This window comes from Dunckerocampus dactyliophorus, chromosome 10 (assembly GCF_027744805.1).
Source record: "Dunckerocampus dactyliophorus isolate RoL2022-P2 chromosome 10, RoL_Ddac_1.1, whole genome shotgun sequence".
NCBI classification, from domain to species: Eukaryota; Metazoa; Chordata; class Actinopteri; order Syngnathiformes; family Syngnathidae; genus Dunckerocampus; species Dunckerocampus dactyliophorus.
Window position 1 is genome coordinate 15,760,022 of NC_072828.1, and position 22,367 is coordinate 15,782,388.

Consider the following 22,367-nt stretch of genomic DNA (forward strand, 5'->3'; position numbering starts at 1 on the left):
CTGTGTGTGTGTATGTATACCTGGCAGGCGTAGATGATGGCTTCAAGCTGTAGGGCGGACAGCAGGCCACTGTTAATGGTATTCTCTGGGATTGACACAGTGTATGTGATGTCTGGAGGAGGGACACTGGACAGTGTGTTGGTCTCCACCACTATGTCAGGATGGGAAATTCCTATTGTGGCTGAAGAGAGCAAACACGATTTGTCTTGTTATTAAAAAAAAAAAAAAAAAAGCCAAAGGCAGCATTCCACATAAAGCTACATTTTGCCGTCTGGTTTAGTGACCTACATTTGGAAGGTCTGTACTCTGCATACGTGTCGACATGGCCCAGTTCCTCTGAATCATCATCCTCTGCTTCCTCCTCCTCCTCCGGTGGCGACTGGGTTGTCTGAACCTGGCAAAGAGAACATAAGTCATTCAGCAGAATCCGCTTGCTGGGTTATATGCGGTTCTTATCTTAGCCAAGTTGAAGTTAAAAAAAGAAATGTTAGAAATCAGGTATTAGCGTTGAATGCGTAAAACATATGACAATAGAGCAGCTGAAATGTGCATTAAAACCAACAAACAGAAAAAACAGAAGCTTGGCTTGCTAAAGACCAAAAGGGCGGGTAAGATCTTATGGGACAATAACATTTATTATGTCATGTTATAATTTAGAAGAAACACATTTTAATCAATTAACTACTTTGGATTTTATGGGTAATATGCAGCCAATGTATGACTTGTCTTTATTTTGAAATAAATCTGTTCTGAAACTATATTTTTGATGTCATCTTTTATGGCATACACTAACATTAACATATTACTCACATGTACTATTATTTTATTCATTTTTATTATCGACGGGACATGAACGAGTTCCTTCCAGTTAAGTGTTTAAAAACGATCTAACTAAATAACTGATAAAACTAAATTTGAAAAATATATATTTTTTAAATAAGTAAAATTTTTAAAACTGAAACAGCAGTTTTCCATTTCTCCAGTCCAGGTGACACACAAGTTGATTTAATGTTGCTGTTTCAGTACACATATACTGCGCTGTATGTCTATTCAATGCAACCTCAAATACACTTTGTAAAGGTAATTATGTCTATCTACTATCTATTTAGAAAGATGGTACACTTGTTTTTGAAGGCCATTTAAAAAAAATGTTGACATTCAAAAATGGGTTGAGACCATGGGAACATGTGAAATGTGGATCCCAGGGTGACATCAGTTGTGATTCCCTGCATAAAAGTGCAATTTGACCAGATTCTCTATTCTCAGTAAATACAGGAGACATTTATTTCTTTATTCTTGTAATATTTTGACTGTATTCTTACAATATGCGGTCTTAAATTTATCTTCCAGTGTGGTGCTAGTACGGCTTTGAAGTTATGACTCTCTCTTTGTGCAGTTGCCAGTTATATGCAATGCGAAGCAATGCTTTCATCATCTGTGGTAATGACAAAATAAAAACGGATGACGGGCTGTTACCAACAACTAGACTAGACTACCACTAGCTGGTACTGATGTATTTTGTCCTCAATGAAACCACACGGCGTTCGACATAGAACTGCACATTACTGATAGGAACCACTCATAGAAGTGCACAGTTAGAAAAACTTAGTTTGAAAGTTAAAATCATTTTGGATAGGTTGGTGTGGCTACCTGGAATCCTCCTAAAGGTGGAGTGCTGATTATAGCAGTAATATCATCCAAACTGGCCAAGCCCTGAAACCTGCCGGAGCCTTTCAGCTGTCAACAAAAACATAAAATAAAAAAAAGACAAACTCAAACATATGGAAAAGCAACAGACCAAAATGAAGGAAGAATGTTCTGTGACATGAAGCGTGTTGTGTGTCTTGGCAGGCAAGAGGACACAAAAGGCACATCTAACAGCACGTTTGCATGTGAGGTGGAAAATATCTTGATATATTTAGATTTACATAATAAATAATTTCATGATAGGTTCTTAGGGTCAAAGAGTCACTGTGAAACCAGTTCAAAATGTATGTTCATTTTTTTTTGTCATTTCATCAGTAGTACCCTATTGACATCAATATAAGAGGACCTTGAATATTAGATGACAAAATTTTTCAAGACCCGTTTTGGAAACACATGATCAACCTGATCAAAATTTTAAGACCAGTTGAAAAATTACAAAAATGTACATTTTGCACCGTTAGGTCTTAAAGAGGTTCCAGAGTGTCAAAACGCAAAAAGAAGACGTGAGAGTGAGATAAAAAAAATGTAAGCAGTTTATTGCAAACATCCATTACAGCATATGTATCAAATTCACACCCGCGGGCCAAATCTGGCCCACGCTGCAATTTCATCCGGCCAGCGGAACTGTTTAGAAAATGGCATTGAGTTGGTACGCCTCACGGATCTTATCAAACCAAGTGCTTACTGTGATCGGTGTAATTAAGCCATTCCTCCGATATAAACTACTTCTGGCATTTTAATTTTAAAAGTGGAAACAATATTTTATATAGCACGGAATTCACAACCATTCTTAATAAGGGTACCAGATTCAGTCCAAAAGTCTAAATAATTTAAATATACGCTAAAAACGGCACTACTTTGACTATTACATCTTGTCATAACACTCAAGTCCATCTACACTAGTGAAGTTTAAAAAAAAAAAAAAAAAAAAAAAAAAATATGTCCACATAAAGAAACATTAACCATCTGTCATGTGCATTTCGTCCCAAACCGAAAACGCAACCACAATGTTCCATTATATTGTATGTTCCTGGCACTGCGCGTGCAGGGAACAAAGATAAATGATGTGTAGGCCACTTACTTATCTATTTGTTAGTGTTAATGACACATGATCTCAAAATCTGACCATACCAACTACTATTTTTCAGCCTGGATTATTGGGGCACGTTGTGTTCCCAACTTCAAACAAGCATCTGTGTGTGTGCAGTGATGATGCATATGAGCGTACTACATTCATTTATTCATTCAATTATGTTGGTTAAAAGGACAAGAAGGTTTTAAGGTTTTTAATACTTTTGATATGCAGAAATATAGAAGTGTTGAAAATTTCAGGATAAATAATAAGATATAAAGTTGGGCGGTGGGGTGGGTGGTACTGTCCAGTTTGGCCCACAACCAAAAGTCAGCTTTGAGTTTTGGCCCCCTGTGCAATTGGGTTTGACACCCCAGCATTAAAGTAAAAAAAAACGCTGTTCGTCAGCTGATCAAAAGTTTAAGACCACAGTCTTTAAAAGCCAAAATCAAAAATGTGGACTATATTTAATTTTCTGTCAGGTATTCACACTCATTATCACTTGATGGCAAAGGCAAAAAAGCTTTCTCTCTTTGAACGCAGTCAGATTGTTGAGCTGCATAAGCAAGGCCTCTCACAGCGCACCATTGCTGCTGAGGTTGCATGTAGTAAGACAGTCATTTTAAACTTCTTAAAAGATATGGAACAAAAAGATCAAGTGGTAGACAGGAAGAAAATTCACCGGCCCTGAAGCGGTGGATCCGTTTGGCTGTCCGTCAGGACACGGGACCATCCTCGGTCTAAATAAAGGTTGTTAATGGTGCCGAGTGCAGTCTAATAACCATCAGGAGGCATCTGCGAGAGAATGGTTTTAAGAACAATAAACATCTTCAATGGCCTCGTCTCCTTTTATGCCACAAAACTGCCCGTTTATTGCCCATGGAATTTCACGAGAGCACCAAATATGGGACTTTGGAAGGTGGAAGAAAGTTGTATTCTCTGATGAGAAAAATGTAACCTTGACAGTCCTGATGGCTTCCCACGTTACTGGCATGACAAGGAGATCCCACCTGAGATGTTTTCCACACAGCACAGTGGAGGGGGCACCATCATGATCTGGGGTGCTTTTTCCTTCAATGGGACCATGGAGCTTCAGGTTGTACAGGGGCTTCAAACAGCAGATGGCTATGTGGAGATGTTGCAGTGGGCATCCGTTATGACTGAAGGCCCTCGCCTGTGTGGTAATGACTGGCTTTTTCAACAGGACAACACTGCAGTTCGCAATGCCTACCTGACAAAATACTTCTTCCAGAGGAATAACGTCACTCTTTTGTACAATCCTGTGTGTTCCACTGATCTAAATTCAATTGAGAACATTATACAACCCCTGGCAAAAATGATGGAATCACCAGTCTCGGAGGATGTTCATTCAGTTGTTTAATTTTGTAGAAAAAAAGCAGATCACAGACATGACACAAAACTAAAGTAATTTCAAATGGCAACTTTTTGGCTTTAAGAAACACTAAAAGAAATCAAGAAAAAAAGATGTGGTAGTCAATAACAGTTACTTTTTTAGACCAATCAGAGGGAAAAAATTACGGAATCACTCAATTCTGAGGAAAAAATTATGGAATCATGAAAAAAACAACAACAAAAGAATACTTCAACACACCACTAGTACTTTGTTGCACCACCTCTGGCTTTTATAACAGCTCGCAGTCTCAGAGGCATGGACTTAATAAGTGACAAACAGTACTCTTCATCAATCTGGCTCCAACTTTCTCTGATTGCTTTTGCCAGATCAGCTTTGCAGGTTGGACCATTTTGTTCAACTTCCACCACAGATTTTCAATTGGATTGAGATCCGGACCATTTGCAGGCCATGACATTGACCTTATGTGTCTTTCTTCAAGGAATGTTTTCACAGTTTTTGCTCTATGGCAAGATGCATTATCATCCTGAAAAATGATTTCATCATCCCCAAACACCCTTTCAATTGATGAGATAAGAAAAGTGTCCAAAATGTCAACGTAAACTTGTGCATTTATTGAAGATGTAATGACAGCCATCTCCCCAGTGCCTTTACCTGACATGCAGCCCCATATCATCAATGACTGTGGAAATTTGCATGTTTTCTTCAGGCAGTCGTCTTCATAAATCTCATTGGAACGGCACCAAACAAAAGTTCCAGCATCATCACCTTGCCCAATGCAGATTCGCGATTCATCACTGAATATGAATTTCATCCAGTCATCCACAGTCCACAATTGCTTTTCCTTAGCCCATAGTAACCTTGTTTTTTTCTGTTTAGGTGTTAATGATGGCTTTCGTTTAGCTTTCCTGTATGTAAATCCCATTTCCTTTAGGCGGTTTCTTACAGTTCGGTCACAGACGTTGACTCCAGTTTCCTCCCATTTGTTCCTCATTTGTTTTGCTGTGCATTTTCTGTTTTCAGGACATATTGCTTTAAGTTTTCTGTCTTGACACTTTGATGTCTTCTTTGATCTACCAGTATGCTTGCCTTTCTCAACTTTCCCATGTTGTTTGTACTTGGTCCAGATTTTAGACACAGCTGACTGTGAACAACCAACATCTTTTGCAACATTGCGTGATGATTTACCTTCTTTAAGAAGTTTGATAATCCTCTCCTTTGTTTCAATTGACATCTTTTGGGTTGGAGCCATGATTCATGTCAGTCTACTTGGTGCAACAGCTCTCCAAGGTGTGGTCACTCCTGTTTAACTGCAGACTAACGAGCAGATCTAATCTGATGCACGTGTTAGTTTTGGGAATGGAAATTTACAGGGTGATTCCATAATTTTTTTCTCAGAATTGAGTGATTCCGTAATTTTTTCCCTCTGATTGGTCTAAAAAAGTAACTGTTACTGACTACCACATCTTTTTTTCTTGATTTCTTTTAGTGTTTCTTAAAGCCAGAAAGTTCCCATTTGAAATGACATCCTCCGAGACTGGTGATTCCATAATTTTTGCCAGGGGTTGTAGGATGAATGGCAAGGGAAGTTTACAAAAATGGACATCAGTTCCAGACAGTGGATGCCCTCCGTGAAGCCTTCTTCACCACCTGAAGCAACATTCCCAATAGCCTCCTGGAAATACTTCAACAAGCATGCCCAAACCAATTTTTGAGGTGATTAACAAGAATGGCACAGCTACTCATTACTGAGTCCTTTTTTTTTTTTTTTGAAAACTGTATTTCTATTTTAGGGGGGTTTCAACTTTTGATCAGCTGATGAACAGCCTAATTCACTTTAATGGTTGTTTGCAATAAAATGCTTACTCAGTTTATTTTTTGTCTCGCACCACGTTTCTCATTCCACACAAGGTGGAGCGGTGTGCACAATTCACTGCAGGTGAGATTTATAATGAGAAGACTGCGTAGAAGTATGTGCTGCATGGTGTAATAGATCAGAATTTTTTTCTTGTGTTCGTAGATTCTGAGGTTTATGAGTTACCAATGTTTTGTGCTGGAATTCACGCACTCTTATAAAATAAGGCTGTAGTCAATATTGTGTGTGCGTGTGCATGTATGTGTGTGCATGAGACAACTGACTGACTGACCTCCAGCTGGCTCTGTGCTGGTGTGGTGGTGGCATGAGTGGTACTAGTGCTGACGTCCCAGAGTGTGGGCACTGTGTCCAGGTTGTCTGTGCTGATGAAGGAATGGGCATCAGTATACTCTGACAATGAATCGGGCGGAGAGGAGAACAGGGAGTTTGTAGAGAGGTCATCGATGCAGGACAGATCCTGTGGGCAAAACAAAAAAGAAAAAGAAACCATGAGTTCCACCTCTTATGACGTACTCACACTAGGCTAGGGGTCAGCAACCTTTAGCACCAAAAGAGCCGCAAAACATGACACAGCTTGCAAACTTTGAAAAGTTTTAGTCTTGTTCCGTTAGAACAACATAATTCAACTAAAAGAAGTGCAGAGTGCATGTGTATGCCTACTTCGAAAAAATTTGAACACTGAACTATGTAGGCTTTTTTGAGTCGTTTGTGTAAAATTAAAAGAAAATGTAGCCAACTTTAACATAAAAAAGCTCATCAGAGTTCACATATCTACATATCAGTGCTGTCTGCTCAATATCATTTCCATCACTTGACTCATCCCAGTAAATTCAATTTGCTTGCACTGAATTAATGTCAAAAATTTGCCTACTGGTGATGTTTGTTGCCATTCTGTTGGTCCTGTTGACTGTCTCTGCAGGGAGGGGCATTTCTTTCATTTTCTGAATAATTAATAACAATAATAATGTCTTGGAATTCAGAGAATAAATGCTGTGATATTTTTATGAATGATTAATTTATTCTCCATCTGTGAACTGCTTCCTCCTCCTTACAATCTCCAGTGCAGTCACAATGCTAGTAGCTGTAGTTGAGTTTGCAGCCATCATCCACTTCTTGAAAGTATGTTTGTTCTGCTCAACCTTACATGGTAGATCCGAAATCGCTCCTTTACGCTCGTCAGCAGTCAGTCACGTAGTGTAGATGCATTGACGGACTAGCGTTGAATCTGACATTTCAAACTCTTTTAGAAAATGCACACTTCCTGTTCTTCAGTGTTAAAACAATCCAAGAGCTCGGCGTGGGAGCCGCAACATGGAGGCTTAACAGCGGGGTCTACTGACTACTGCACTAGTGCCATTTGAACAGTGCTGGACTTGGGTATGATACCCCCCCCTCACACTCCTGGCCTCCGCTGGCCTGTGGTCACACTGAGCATAAATACTTCAGTCCATTTAATTGTCCCATAACTTCTAGAACGCTGTATTATTGCAATTTCCCTGACTGAATTATAATGCACACCAATGTAGCTGTGGCTGAACGAGCATGCTGTAAGTTTTGACATTTGGATTTGCAAGGAGCTTCTTGCATTACTGTCATTTTCTGACACGGCTACGTTGTGCGTGTGCCATGCAATCGTGCAGTGCCCTGGCCCAGCTGTTCCAATCGTCACACTAGCCAAATGTGCCTGAATTTAGGTGTGAAGTGGGCTGTAGCATGGCACAACTGCCATAGCCTGAGCAAAACAGGACTTCAATGGTATAGGTTACATTATGTTATGCTGGTATGCAATATGATGCCATGCAGGTTTTAAAGCTGAATCAGCAAATACTTCTCACAGAAAAAATACAAGCCAGAACTAGGCCTGTCGCAATGACTGATTTAAAAAAACGACGCTGATCATTTTCGCCGGCCTCGATAAATTGACATGCAATCGTGTGTGTATTCCTTGTCTCTCTTTCAGGCTGGATGACAAGAGGGTTCACTCGGCAGTTGTCTGTGCACATTGGCGCTCCAGTGGAATGAACGGAGAGAGTGAACCTTTCTGTCGTTTCCTCCCCTCTTTGTCCCCGTATGTGGAAATGGGACTACCTTGGGACGCAGCAAGTTAGCCTCGTGAGCCAGCATATGCTAACATGAAGGATGGCACAAAAGCAAGTTTCTAAGGCGAATGCCAATTACAATGTTAAATACTCTTCAGAAATTAAAGTTCATTGCTTTTGATACGATGTACTCTCATTATTATACTATATAATTAATGAAAAATGGGCTGAAAAAATTCATTATCAACAATACTTTGTACGACAATTGTCGACCAGCAAAATTTGTTATCGTGACAGGCCTAGCGAGAACCCTTCCCAACTGTGCTGTAAAACGTCAAATGGAATTGTAATGCTTAGTAGTATCATTGCTGAGTAGCACAGAAATGTAACTGCTTCAACCTAACAAAGGATAAGTGTACTGTTCACTCTGGACATTAACACCAGTAGCCCAAACTAATCACATACACATGTGCAAGGCTGCGGGGTACATATAGTGGGAGCGCTTGTGTCATTACAGCCATGGCTGGCTTCCAGTAGCCCCTTTATTCCTATCCCACCCAATCCATTAGCATGCCGTGCACTTTAACTAGCATTGCAGGCAGACACTAGCCCCTGGGAGACTTAGAAACGTGGACGTGGCCAGATAGGGATCAAGTGAAAGTGAAATTGAACAGGGAGTTGACAAGAGAAGATATAAGTTTATGTTTTATGTAGTAGCTTTCATTTCACTCCAACAAGATAATGAGGGTGATCATGGCAAACCCGGAAGAGCTGGTGATAAAAGCCTTCGGGTTTAACTGTGACTCATTTTAAACAATATGCTTGACTAATTATTGCCAAAGAAGATGTGCTGACTGCTCCCATCACTCACATGTTACTCACAGCTCTACGGAAAAATCTTTCACAGGCATGAGAGGACGAGATGTGAGTGATCTCCATGAGAACATGACTACATGGCATGGGAATGGAGGCCCCGGTGAGGGTGGTAAACAGACAAACACAAGCTTGGCCCTGCCCTGTGTTTATAGAGACAGGCGTGTATATTTTTATGCTGTGATGTTAGAGAACGGACGTGTGGAGCTTCTCAAAAAGAGAACACACACACACACTCTCTCTCTCTCTCAATGTGCGAGTACATGCACTTCTTGGGGGCAAGATCAGGCATGAACTGTGGAAGAAAAAAAAAAGAGCTCTCCGGTAGTTTCTTTAAGTCTGGGCTGATCAGAGCTGCTGCCTTCAGCGTGATGGAGGGTGCAAGGCCTTGCTTTGAAAGAAAACACAACCACTTCTCCCTTATACAATGGAACCCCAGACTAATTCAAATACAAATTGGCCCATAGTAAATTCATTTGTTCAAGGCTCAGACTGTTGCCGTCATAAAACCATGACAGTGAAACCTGCTTATCTCGACGCCGCACAAACTGGCTGACTGACGTTGACAAAGACAGTTGTTAACATAGCCAAAATCTATACTAACCATGGCTTGCACATTTACTTGTGACTTTCTACAGAGAAATAAAACAGAATTGGCTATAATTAAGGATTTTCGAACAAAAGGCAGTTTGTTGACATTGTTTTCCTAAATTTGCGCATATCTTTATTTTGAGTGTTCTGTTTTTATATGATACTCTTGTCCCTCACTCCATTGCGGTTCGAACATCGCTCCCTCAACCTATCTCGTTTTTAAAAAATTAATAAATGATTACTGTTTTGTGGTTGACTACTATATGATTAGTCCAGTGTGGGCAGCACTGGAGGCAAGGTGGGTGAAGTGTCTTGCCCAAGGACACAACAACAGTGACTGGGTGGAGGCAGCGAGGATCGAACCACCAACCTTCCAGTTTCTGGACGACCTGCTCTACCTCCTGAGCCACTGCCCTCCAGACACAAAGTTATAAGCAAATGTTACGTGTTCTTGGTCTAAATCCAGCATTACCAAGCATAAAAATGTTTTAGATCAACTAAAATACAAATGCAGTTTAAGGCAATACATGACATGGATGAACTGTAGTCCACACTGGCTACTATGTGTCACTCATAACAGGCACAGTAGTGACACAATAATAACAGTCATTGTCATCATCATAATAACAACAACACAGGCCACTGTTGTGGCCGTAGTCCAGCTAAAACTCAACTCTGAATCCCTGATGTCACTTTCTGTCCACTCGTCCAGAAGACTTATTGAAACACACACAAGCATGAGCCTTATTTATGTCTTAAATGGCTTATTTTCTTTTGATTTATTTTCTTTGATTATATCTACTACGTTAGGTAATATGAGTGTAAAGGTGACTATAGGGGTGTTAGTGTCAGGGTTTAAGACGTAGTGAGCCTCTCCTCAAGAAAATATGGTACAGTTGGGACTCCTCTACTCCCAAAAACAGAGTCTACCGGTAGTTTGTTTTTTGCCGACCCCAGACTCTGAAAACCCCTGTCGTTGCATATAAACATTTATGTAAATTTTGTGTATGCATTGCTTTGTCATGTAAATTTCAATTTCAGGTAATGTGGTTATCACACATTTCAAAAGACTGAAAAGACAGAGCAAAACACTTACCGGTATATAATACAGAAGACTGAAAACATGAGCTGAAACATGAACATCCCGCAGGACGAGCGACTAAGTTTCGTTTAACTTCTGAAGCATATATTGCCAGGTATTTTATTCCAACTTTTGTGATGTTTTGGAGTTCACACTATGCATAACTTTACCCACTTTATCAGTTGGAAGTCTCCACTATCGCATACAGTTCCCTATCTAGCATCTTTGCTCTCTCGTCCTCCCCTAAACTAGTGTGCCAGTGACAGATGAGTAAACAAGGCTGGGAAAAAGGACACCCTGTCACCAGAGGCCTTATTCTGCAGAGGCACCATAGTGGAACCACACAGATAAGCACACATGACACAGGCATTTTATTGAGGAAAACAGTGTACAGTACGCATTTCCTCAAACAATGCCCTTTGTTTACCTGAACTGAGAGAGAGTAGAAGGTGTTTATTGGAAGGAGGTCTTCTATCAAAGGTAAGTATTTTTCGATAAAACCTTGTGTTTTTGTCAGAAAAGGTGGCACACTAAATAAATAGTGCTATTTTCTCTCACTGTAAACCCTTAGTTTTTAAAGTTTTTTTTATTGGCCAGTGGCTGGGCTTGGATTCAATGTCATTTTCTGGTTTCAGGTTTTCACACTATCATCATCTCTCGATGGCAAAGGCAATAAAAGCTTTCTCTCTTTGAACGCGGTTGGATTGTTGAGCTGCATAAGCAAAGCAGCAAACCATTGCTGCTGAGGATGGACACAATAAGACAGTCATTTTCAATGCAGAAGCTGTACTAATTCTACACTTGATTAAACTTAAGATTTGTTTCCATTTGTGGAAAAAAGTTCAACAGTTAAAAGCATCATGCTTAAGTCATGCATGCAAATTTAGATAACATTTTAAAATGCACCTGCATAGTTTTCTGACAGTTAAATAAAGTATTTTCGTCCAGTCCTATATTTTGTCGTTGTAGTTTTCTTAAAGAAATGTTAAAATATTGTCTTGTCTCATTCTCATGAACCCAACATCGTGCATCATCTCGTCTCGTGAGCTGAGTGTATCGTGACACGCCTAGTGGTTATCATTATACTTTTCCTCTTTGTCATCATTGGTATCTTCTGTGGTGTTATCACAAACAAAGACAAAATTCATGATCATAGTTGAAAGTGACTTTTGTTGGGCATATTTTTCCAGAAAACATTGGTTAAACTCCCAGTTATTTGAAGTTCGGTAGACTGGTAAAATGAAGAAAAGGTTCCACTGTGTAAACACTCAAAACAAAATTGATACAAAATTGGGGAAAAAACCCTACGATTTTTGATGATGATTTGACTTTAATTATGCCATTTGCTAAGGTGCACGAGGAACAAAAAAACAATAAGAAATTGTTTTGCATTTCATAAAACTGCAGCAGGTTAGTGCTAACCAAGACATGGCCAACCTCAGCACCACTGCTGATCGAGTTGTTAAGCAGAGCGGAACAGAGGCTGCAGTGTTGTTTGTCCAGTCGCAGAGACCTGTACCCGGGGCTGCTTCATCTACTATTCCTAAAATTGGTCCCTGCCGTGCAGAGATAAGGCTTGGATTCCAACCGCTCTGATGGTAATCTGGCTCCAACTGCAAGCACAGAATCACACATCCAAGCTAATCCTCCCTCACTAAAACTCTCTCTTGTGAAGCCAAACACAAGGCTTCTGCAGGCATTTCTTTTCAAAATGGCTTTTAATGTAATGATGTTTGTTTTTTGCTCTATTCACTGATAAATTACTGAGTAAAGGAACAAAAAAAGAGGACGCGTTAATGCACATTAGCACAGGAGGGCATGTGACCGAGCACGCACATGGCTTCTCTCATCATTTGTCCGCTCTTGTGCTTTTTGACAAAGTAGCCTTTCACATGTTCCACTTCTGCCTTGGTTTCTCAATGCGATCACACGTCCTCATTTCCCCTTCAAAATTTCAACAATCTTCTGATCAAATGGACATAATGTGACAAACTATGTACAGTACAACATGCAGAGGCTGTAAATCATAGCAAAAAGAACAGTTGCCAGTGTGCCTTGGGATGAATGATTATAGGATAGATATGACATGATAGGCATAATTTTGAAGAAAAGAACCAATCCGCCCAACACAGTGCACAGCAGAGTTACTTAATGGAAAAAATATAATAATAATATCACGTGGCTCATATAAAATAATGAATGAAGTAATGTGTGACTCACGATGCTTTAGCGGTTTCATTTGGGACCTGTCCATGCTTATCACACCAGCCTTATGATAAGCTCCAACAATACCAAACAAGGAATTCTAGAAGTCCTACATGTTTTACAAACAGAAAAGACTGTTTTGAAAAGCAGGTCAGGTAACACTAACATGCATGTACTGTATTTATTTGTGTCAGCTAACCCTTCTGCTCCTGAATTGCTGCACAAAAAAGCAGGAAAATTTGTCAAAACATGCACCTCTACTGTGCTGCCTGTGCTGTTACTCTTCTGACAAATACACTACAAGGTGGCGCTGTCATAAACCCTTCCTTGGATAGATATGAATTACATCGATTACATTATCTTAACAGTGCATAGACTCAGCCATGGCATGCCCGACATGAGTGGAAAAAAAGTTTTCCTCCCATTCCGTGTGGAAGTGGTACGTTTTTTGGCTTCTTATTTTGTCCTACTTCTCCACTTCCTTAGGTTTACAAATCAATAAATTGGAAGCTAACTTGTCAGCTCGGTAGCTTGCTATATTCTATGTGCGGCGGGCGTCTCTTATGCCCCTGCAGTGATCTTGTAGCAATGTGGTGTAAACAAATATTAATAGGAGTGTACTGGTGACTATAGGGGTGTTTATGTCTACAAGGCTCTAATAATGGTAAAAACTGTATTTAGAAAGTCAAACAGGTTTTTAAGCTCTAATTGCAAAAATATTCCTTTTATTATATTGAATCCTACTTTGAGAAAATTCACATGTCGCAGCCGGGTCTGAAATCACTTAACCGCAATAAACGAGGGACAACTGTATACTGTACATTCACAACTGTAAATTATTGTGTGTATAGATTAGATTTATTCTGGGTCAATATGCCCACACCATTCCAAGAACAACTTCTGTGTCTTTAATTTCCTGATGTACCAACTATTATCCAAAAGCCGAGAGTGGGTGTAACTTCAACATCAAAGAATTACTTCATGAGAACTACAATTCACAGGCGGAAGAAGACAGTAAGACAGGGGGTCATGTGCCTCTTTTACACCTAATTACGACACAACAGTCCTCATCACAGCCATAACAAAAGCCGTCTTTGCTTTTAATAATCCGGCAAAGGCGGGATAATTCTACACTGACAAGGAAACCTTGAATTAGAAGTGTGGCAATGTCAGAGCCCTCGTCTGGGATGACGTACCGTATAAATACTTGTCTAGCTACAGCATTTGGTAAAACCCGTTCTGCCATTTTGGCATTCACCATTTACAGAGGTACTGCTCAGCTCTGTACCGGTTCGCCTGTTCCGTGCTTGTGCCACTAACACCAACCGAGTAAAAAAGAGGAAGAATTCCACCTTGAACAGGCTGTATAAAAGGGGCAGGAGGCAAGTTCTTTGGTATAGAGTGGTTATACCACATAAGGAATAAACAAAACAGGCTGTGCTCAGGTCTTCCCCCGCCTACACACTGCCAGCTTAGTTGCTTTCCAGGGCTGAGAAACAAGTCACTGATTTCACTGATGTCTCTTGTTTTTTCCCCTTCCTAATTTTCTGAACCTCTATTTTGGTCTGAGGTCTGATTAAGAAGCCAATTTGTGAAAAGCCAGTTGCCATAGAGGAAGTCTGCATGGCTCTAGTGGTTGCCATGCAAACTAGTTAAAGAGACTGATTGAAACTGGCTCAAGATAACCTTTTTTTCCAACCAAAAAATATAAGACCAACACCAGTGGCTAGCATATTTGGTTTAAAAGAACACACTGTACACAAAAAGTCTAGATTTCTCCCACAATTACGAGTTAAACTGCATAAATATTGTATCGTTTATCGTGGTTAATTGGTTCCAGACCAGACTGCGATAAGTGAACTTTCACAAAGTAGAATTCAATATTAATAAATGGAATATTTTTGTAGTTAAGAGCATAGAAAACCTGTTTATGATCTTCTAAACTTGGTTTTAACATTATTATAGCTCTGTGGACATGAAATAACACTTCATAGTCAACTTTATTCTCATGTGACCTAATACAGTAGACATGATAAGCATAATAACACATACGTCACGCGTTAGAATTGGGAAAGTTCCTTGTTGTTCCTCGAACGTAATGTGGGTCGATCACATGGCATTAAAAAAAAGATCAACATCGGCCATCATCCATCCTCACTATGATGTTTGTCACTTGACTGATATTCAGGACAGCCAGTGTAACATTAACCTGCCGTACAGGATATCACTCTGTCAATACTGCTGGCAGCTTTGTTTACACCACACTTATGGGATCTCTGAAGTGACACAATAGAAGACCGCCGCTTTAACAATAGCAAGCTATCGATCTAACTCGTTAACCTTCAATTTATTTATTCAAAACTTAAGAATAGGTTTGAAACTGAGAAGGCCAAAGGAAGTAGCCAAAAACATACCACTTCCACACGAAAGGGGAGGCGAAGTCCTTTTCACTAGGTCATGTTTGACATGCCATGGCTGACTCCATGCAGTGTTAAGATAATATAATGTAAGGCAATGTCTCATCAATGTAACATTATTGACACCTAGTGCTACATATGAGTAGTCTTACAATATTTTTTTTACTAATAATAGGCCATAGTCAACCACAAAACAGCGATCATTTATTAATTCATTAATTTTTTAAAAGCCGCAGCAGAGCGAGGGAGGGATGTTTGAACCGTGATGGAGCGAAGAACGACTGTACGGTCAATGATAGCTAACGTTAGTTGCTAAACTTAACCACATCGCTATTATTAGCTGAAAACAAACATAACTAATGCATGTGTTACGTCGGCGTAGCTTATGTACCCAAAGCAGGAAGACATAATGATAGCAGTACATATACATTTTGCCGCCCTCAAGGCAGCTGGAGGAGTCCGCTGCAACCAGTCCCTTTAAGTAAGACTGAAGAAACAGTCCCTCTACTGGTTGCAAACAAATAGTACACTCCATTTTCCTCGAGTAGCTTCACGACAGGGTTAAAAATCAATCAATTCCACAATATTGCTTTCTTCCTGATCTTGTAGCAGCAGTCGTGGCTAAAGAAAATGTTCATCAGATCAAAACTGTCCCATGTTAGGCTATCCCAAGACAACCGCAGTACCCGCAGCTTGCCCAGCAACTTGTACTTGTGGCCCATATAAGTGAACCAGGTCGTGGACAGCTTGCTGCTTTCAAGCCCACTCGGAGTTCCCAAAATAACATCAGTCAAATTTCGAGCCTGTAGAATAGGGGTCAAACTTTACTATCAAAAGAGCCATGATGCCCCCTCGCCAACATAAGAAAAAAATGTCTGGAACCACAAAACATAATAGCTTATAAACCTTTTAAGTTCTAATCTTTCTCAATTTTACCTGTTACAACAGAATACAACAAAAGTAAGTACAGTGTGTGTAACGGATGCCAACTAGTGGGCTTGTGATAGTACGTTATGGCATGTGAATTGACAGTCTTTAGCTCACTAGCTAACGCTGCAGGGATGACCACTGTTACAGGTGTAGATATACTTTGAAATAAATTACTACTTTTCAAAAAATAGGTGCTTGTTCTGAAAATGTCTGAACGTTTTTTGTTGTTTCTCGCCACATATCAAGCATATAGGCAAGACAGAATTGTTGGCAGAGAAGACAAAGGAATATGTCCGTGACAAATTAAAATAATAAATAAATTGATAAATTAATGGTTAGCTTACCGCGGCGGGCAAAGACATCTCTGTCATGTCTACATGAGGCAGGCAAGCAAACACCAGCTTCCCCTCCGTTCTTTACGCTTATCCAATCACCAGTCACAACTTAGCAATGACGCATTCACGGTCTTACAGAAAGTTGGATATTTTTTAACTTGTTTCAAAAATTCATATTTTCCCCACTCGGAAAAAAATAACATCATCAATATAACAAAAATATTTAAGCATTGCAAAGGGTGTCACAACAAGGGAGGCTGAAGAGCCGTATGTAGCTCCGGAGCTGCGGGTTGCCGACCCCTGCTGTAGAACAACATAATGAAGATAACTTAAATATAACTAGGGGTGAAACGATTCCACGCAGAAGAAGAAGCGCTGTTTATTGAAGGATCAAAAGAGGTGAGAGAAAACGACATGGCGACGAAAGACAAGAAAAACAACATCAAGTGTGTAAAACGTGGGAGCATTTCAGGCTAAACAGCAAGTTTAACACTGTGACGCAGCACTTACATACCACAATAGTGCATTTTCGATATCGCATCATCTCCGAAGACACACAGAATGGAGCGGAATACCCGAGACAAGGTAAATTTAACGCAGCACAAATCAGTGAGACGAACGTTAACGTACCTTACTTAGCCGCGTGGAGGGCACTGATTGTCAAATGTGGCTAGTTTATTATGATGGTAATGTGACTTCAGACAGGGTTTATTTAATCTGCAAAAAGACTGCGCTGTGAGTTAAGATGATGGAAAATAAAAACATTTGAGCTCACTAATCAGTAGCTAGTCATTTCTAGCTGGCAATACTGTGTCATGGAACAAGGAAGTGTGTGGCTCACTCTCTTGGTTGATGGATAAAATACAGTATGCGCTCCACTACAGTAAGTATGTCTTAATGGTAGTTTGAACACTGTTAAAAAAAAAATCTAAATCTTAAAAATAATTTTAAAAATTGTCAAAATTAAGGGTTCATGAATGCACAGCCATCAATGCAATGTAATATTTAATTTAGTCTTAGTAATGTCAATGAACTAATTATTATTACTCTCCTGTTCCAGTAAATTGTTACAGTCTGGGTTGGATACATGTATCCACAAAGCACCGTAAGTAGTCCCGAGCAAGCAGCTGAGGTAATAAATAGCATTTTAAACATGATAGTCCAAGCGCCCACTGAGCATAGTGGATAAATACAGTTTGTTCCTATGCATAGTGTGAATTTAAGAAATAAAACTGTTGTTCATGTTGTTCATTATTAAGTGAAATGTCGTCTTTTTGGTGTGTATTTGTAATGGCTCTTCAAATAATCAAAAATATGTTTTATCCGATTACTCGATTAATCAATGGATTTTCAGAAGAATACCCGAATCCTGAAATATTCGATAGCTGCAGCCGTAAATATAAGAAATGTCTATGTCAGGACACTCATCAGCAACTCATAAGAGATTTGCATGAAAACAAAAGAGGACAATTAATGTCCAAAAAAGGCATTTTCCAAGAAAGAAGTGATCTTAAAATGCCATGACAATGAGCTGGCAACCACAGGAGCATGTCAGATGTGATCAAAGATGTCACATGCCTCCAACATGAGCGCTTGTGAAATGTGATGAAATAAATAATCAGTTGTCACAGCCCACATGGATAAAAACACTGCAGTTGTGCTTCATGTGTAGCAGACAAATAACAAAAATGTCTCATTATGGCAGAAATTCCAAGAATAAGTGGTTAAAAATGCCACCATCATCATAAAAAAAACCCAAACTAAGGCAATGTTTAACTACACTGTAGTCCGTAAGTTGCCAAAGCGGGGTACGAGTACCCACAGGGGTACACCAATTGTCATGGGGGCACGGGAATAAAAATGAAAAACAATTAGCGCCTACCATTTAGAATTACAAGTGTGCCTGATCACCTCACGGCACAGAAAAGAGACAGATAATGAAGTTGTTCATTGCTCTGTTTGCATCATATGAACAAATAAGTAAGTTTGATGATTATTTAAGAGTTAAGTGTTTCATCTTGAAGATTTCATTTATATTGGTGTTTCCACCCCCGCACTGCACAGCGGTGAAAACCTGCCACTGGGAGTAGGGATTCCCCGAAAATGAGACTTTATCTTTGTATGTGTTTTGTACTTTGGATACTGCTTTATCATGATTGTTTAACGTTCCCCTTCAATTTGCTATGAATATGCAAACATAAACCATGGCAATCGTGAGTGGACAAAAAAAGCGAAGCTGGAATTCAACCCATTCAAATGGCAGGCCACCAACATTAAACTGGAATAAAACATATATAGGATGATTAGTGACGTATTTATCAGTGCTCATGTGAAACGTTATCAAAATGTGACCATGCATAATAAAAAAATGTTTTTACCCGTAAGTACTATAAAACCAATTAATTAACCAATTAATTATGTTCAATATTTCAAGTTCATTAAGATAAAAAGGTTTATGTTTTTTAAGTGTGCAGGATTAGAGAGTGCATGGCTTCAGACCAAATGTCTAAAGGCGTAAGCCACTGTAAGAAGTTTGGGAACCACTGCTGTAGTCTATTTGTTTTACATGATATGAAACCTTGATGAAACCTAGCTGCGACGCAACGGTGCAGTCATAACGTCTTCATTCATAGCTTATTCAGGTAACTAAATTGTCAAAAACGTCATCTATAGTAAAGAATTTGGCTTTGCGGTGGGCTTTTGTTAAATTTTATCCGCTGCTGAACTCCACCGTAACACACCACAGTACATGCACAGTAGTTGTTATAGTGTTATAGTGTCAAAAATCAAAACATTTTAAAGCAGGGGTGTCTAACGCGCAGCATGCAGCCTGCGCTTAAAAAAAAAAACAAAACAAACAACAGCAAAAATGGAAAAATCAGCTGAAATTTTGCAAGAATAAAGTCAAAATATATATATAAAACAAGTTCTATTCTAATGGGAAAAAAGTCATAATTTTACGAGAATAAAAGACCGTATTTTAAAAAAACATATACTGTATAAGTTGCACAGGTATAAGTCACATTTTTGGGGGGAAATTTATTTATAAAATTTCTCAGAGACCAAGAACAGACATTGCATCTTGAAAGGCAAGTAAGTTATAGTAATAACAATAAAATGGAGAACAACAGGCTAAAAGGGCATCTGTTAACGTAATTATCAATATATTTTCCAGATAACTATAGCCTAAACAACATAACATAACTAGTTTACTTGCAGCTTGTAATCTGCAGAATATGATCTTCTTTTTGGGTGCATTTGTGTTCCATCTTTCTCAGTTGTCTTTATACGTTTATGTTTATATTGTGTATTTACAGTGGTACAGGAGTGATAGGAGTAGCATATACTGGCACACAAGCCAAGAACGCCCTCTCGTGGCTGTCAGTGTGGGAAAAAAACACATGTAAGTCACTCCGGAGTATAAGTCGCAGGACCAGCCAAACCATAAAAAAAGTGTGATTTATAGTCCGGAAAATATGGTAATGTCATCTTAGTAGCATATGGTTAAAATATGATAAGTCATAATATTAGAAAAAAAATAACAAAACAACAAAGAAAGTTGAAATAGTAGGAAAATTCTAAAAACAAAACAAAAAACAAACAAAAACAACAACAGCAGAAATGGAAAAAACTGTTGTACTTTCATGAGACTAAAGTCAAGAGAAAAAAGTCACAATTTTATGAGAATAAAGTTGTTATATTGTGAGGAAAACCTATACCATTTTAGTACAATAGAGTTGAAATATTTTAAAAAAAATTTTTTATAAAGTCGTAATATCATGAGAAACAAACAAAAAGTTATTTTTGAAACAGGTGGTGGGAAAAAAAATATTATGGTAATAAGGTCAAAATATCATGGGAATGAAGTCATAATATTACAAGAAGAAAATAGAACATTTGCGAATATTATTTCAGAAGCAAGTTGAAATATTTGGAATATAAAAAAAAACAGCAAAATTGAAAGGAAAAAAAGAACCAAGAGTGAAGTTCATCCCAATAGGCTTTTTCACCTATATCACAAAGCTGAGTTTTAACTTGAAATATATAAATAACTTCTTAGTAGGGGTGTCACAAGATGTGGTGAGATTAAAACGTGACAAGATTTCTCATTCTGAAGAAAAATGTTTCGTGGGCACTTGGACTGACACAATAATAAATTAATTAATTAAATCGCACAAAGTCTATAATTTTGCCAGCCTCCATATATTTGCATGTGCATTTGTGTCTGTTTTCCTCGTCTCTTGCCTCCAAACAGGCAGGAAGAGACTTCACTCTGTGCATTGGTTTCAGCACCTTGGCGCATTTGTTCCACAGAACAACAGCATGAACTGAGTGAGCCCTTTTGTCAGTCATATATTGTCCTATGTTTTTTCATTGTACTTTTCTTAAAAGTAATGTTAAAATCTTGTCTCGTCCTCGTAGACCCAATCTCGTGCATCATCTCGTGTCGTGAACTGAGTGCCTCGTGACACCCTTACTTCTTAGCATATCCACATGTGTTGCTTTCCAAAATACCAACGTGGAAATTGCAACCAATCATTTTTCACTTTGTGGCTCTCATGGGAAAAAGTTTGGATCCCCCTGTTTTAAAGCGAGACTAAAGTTTATGCATTTGTTTCAAATAAAAGGTAATGTTCGTACATTTTTAAGACCTTTCAAAATGTTGTATTTTAGACATTTTAGGAGATTTTAAGAGAATTTTAGACATTTTAAGGAGGGCTAGCAAGACTAGCATAGTTATGTGAGATACAGTGTTAACATTACAGTAATATTTTAACAGCAGCATCACACTAGGTTTGCTTATTCACTGAAGAAAATCAAAAAGATCAAATTTATAATCTTCGACATCTGTAGCTGACTGACACAAGGTTGGCAGGACTCCAGAGTTTGATTTAAGATGTGTAGTGCAGCCTGCTTTTTTATAAATAAAAGCTGTCCTCCATGGAGTGGCGGGCATATACAAAGGGTGGACTCATCTACCTAGGAGCAGGTCAGAGGCAAAATTGTGCCCACAAATGATGCCATGAAAACCTTTAACTTCAAAAATACCAGTTTTCACTCAAAACTGGAGCAAACAAGTGCAGGAGATGGTAGATTTTCGGTGTGTTTGGTGCTCATAAGTAGGCTCCAATGGCACTGTTAGAACATCACTGAAAAGTCCATTTTGTATAACAGACCTTTAAGCACGTTTCAGAGAGGCTCGGAGTTGATAAGAAAAGTACTGCACAGAACATTCAGTGCATCTTGTACACTGAATTAGAGGGATCTACTACAATCGGTGACAATTTAAGTGCATTAAGTATGACTAGGGAGGAATGACAAAGTGCATTTATAAGACTGCAAAATTCCACCAATAACACCCTTCCTGTATCACCCCTGCACACTCAAGCCATTTGCCCCTTATGAACTATTCATCACCACTACTGTTGTCTACTCACTTCCTGTAAGCTGCATGCATAGGTCATGGTTGAGGTTTAACTAAAACCAGGAAACTGACTTTTGCCAGTCAAGAGACTTTCCTGCTGGCCTGCTGGCATTCCGGACTGCAACTTAATTTTACTATTAAAGAACAACTTGTCTTACATAAAGTCATAGGCCATCTAATGTATATATATTGTTTGGGGTGTAGTGGTGAAATGACTCTAGACCAAAGTCTGCGTAAATCCTATTAACCACATGAGGACAAAGACGCTGACAGTGCACAGATAAACAGAAAACAGACAAAACGAGTGCTGCTTGGCCTGACATGATATCAGGTTCTTGCTTTTACCGGAATACAATGAGTGAGACAGACAATTTCTGTCACAGTTTATGGCTGGGGATGACAGTAGAGCACTGGGCAGACTTGCTCTAGGACGTCATTACCATC

General features: G+C 39.1%; 1 protein-coding gene across 1 annotated transcript in view; it reads right to left on the reverse strand.

Moving 5' to 3' along the window:
- The window catches only part of si:ch73-63e15.2 (protein strawberry notch homolog 2), a 77,011-nt gene that overhangs the window by 19,701 nt on the left and 34,943 nt on the right, over positions 1 to 22,367 (reverse strand). Inside the window, exons 5-8 of the mRNA XM_054789075.1 lie at positions 6,299 to 6,484; positions 1,651 to 1,737; positions 289 to 394; positions 21 to 181 (exon numbers count right to left, since the gene is read on the reverse strand). Coding sequence (XP_054645050.1) covers positions 21 to 181; positions 289 to 394; positions 1,651 to 1,737; positions 6,299 to 6,484 — 540 coding nt within the window. The remainder of the gene's footprint in view (positions 1 to 20; positions 182 to 288; positions 395 to 1,650; positions 1,738 to 6,298; positions 6,485 to 22,367) is intronic.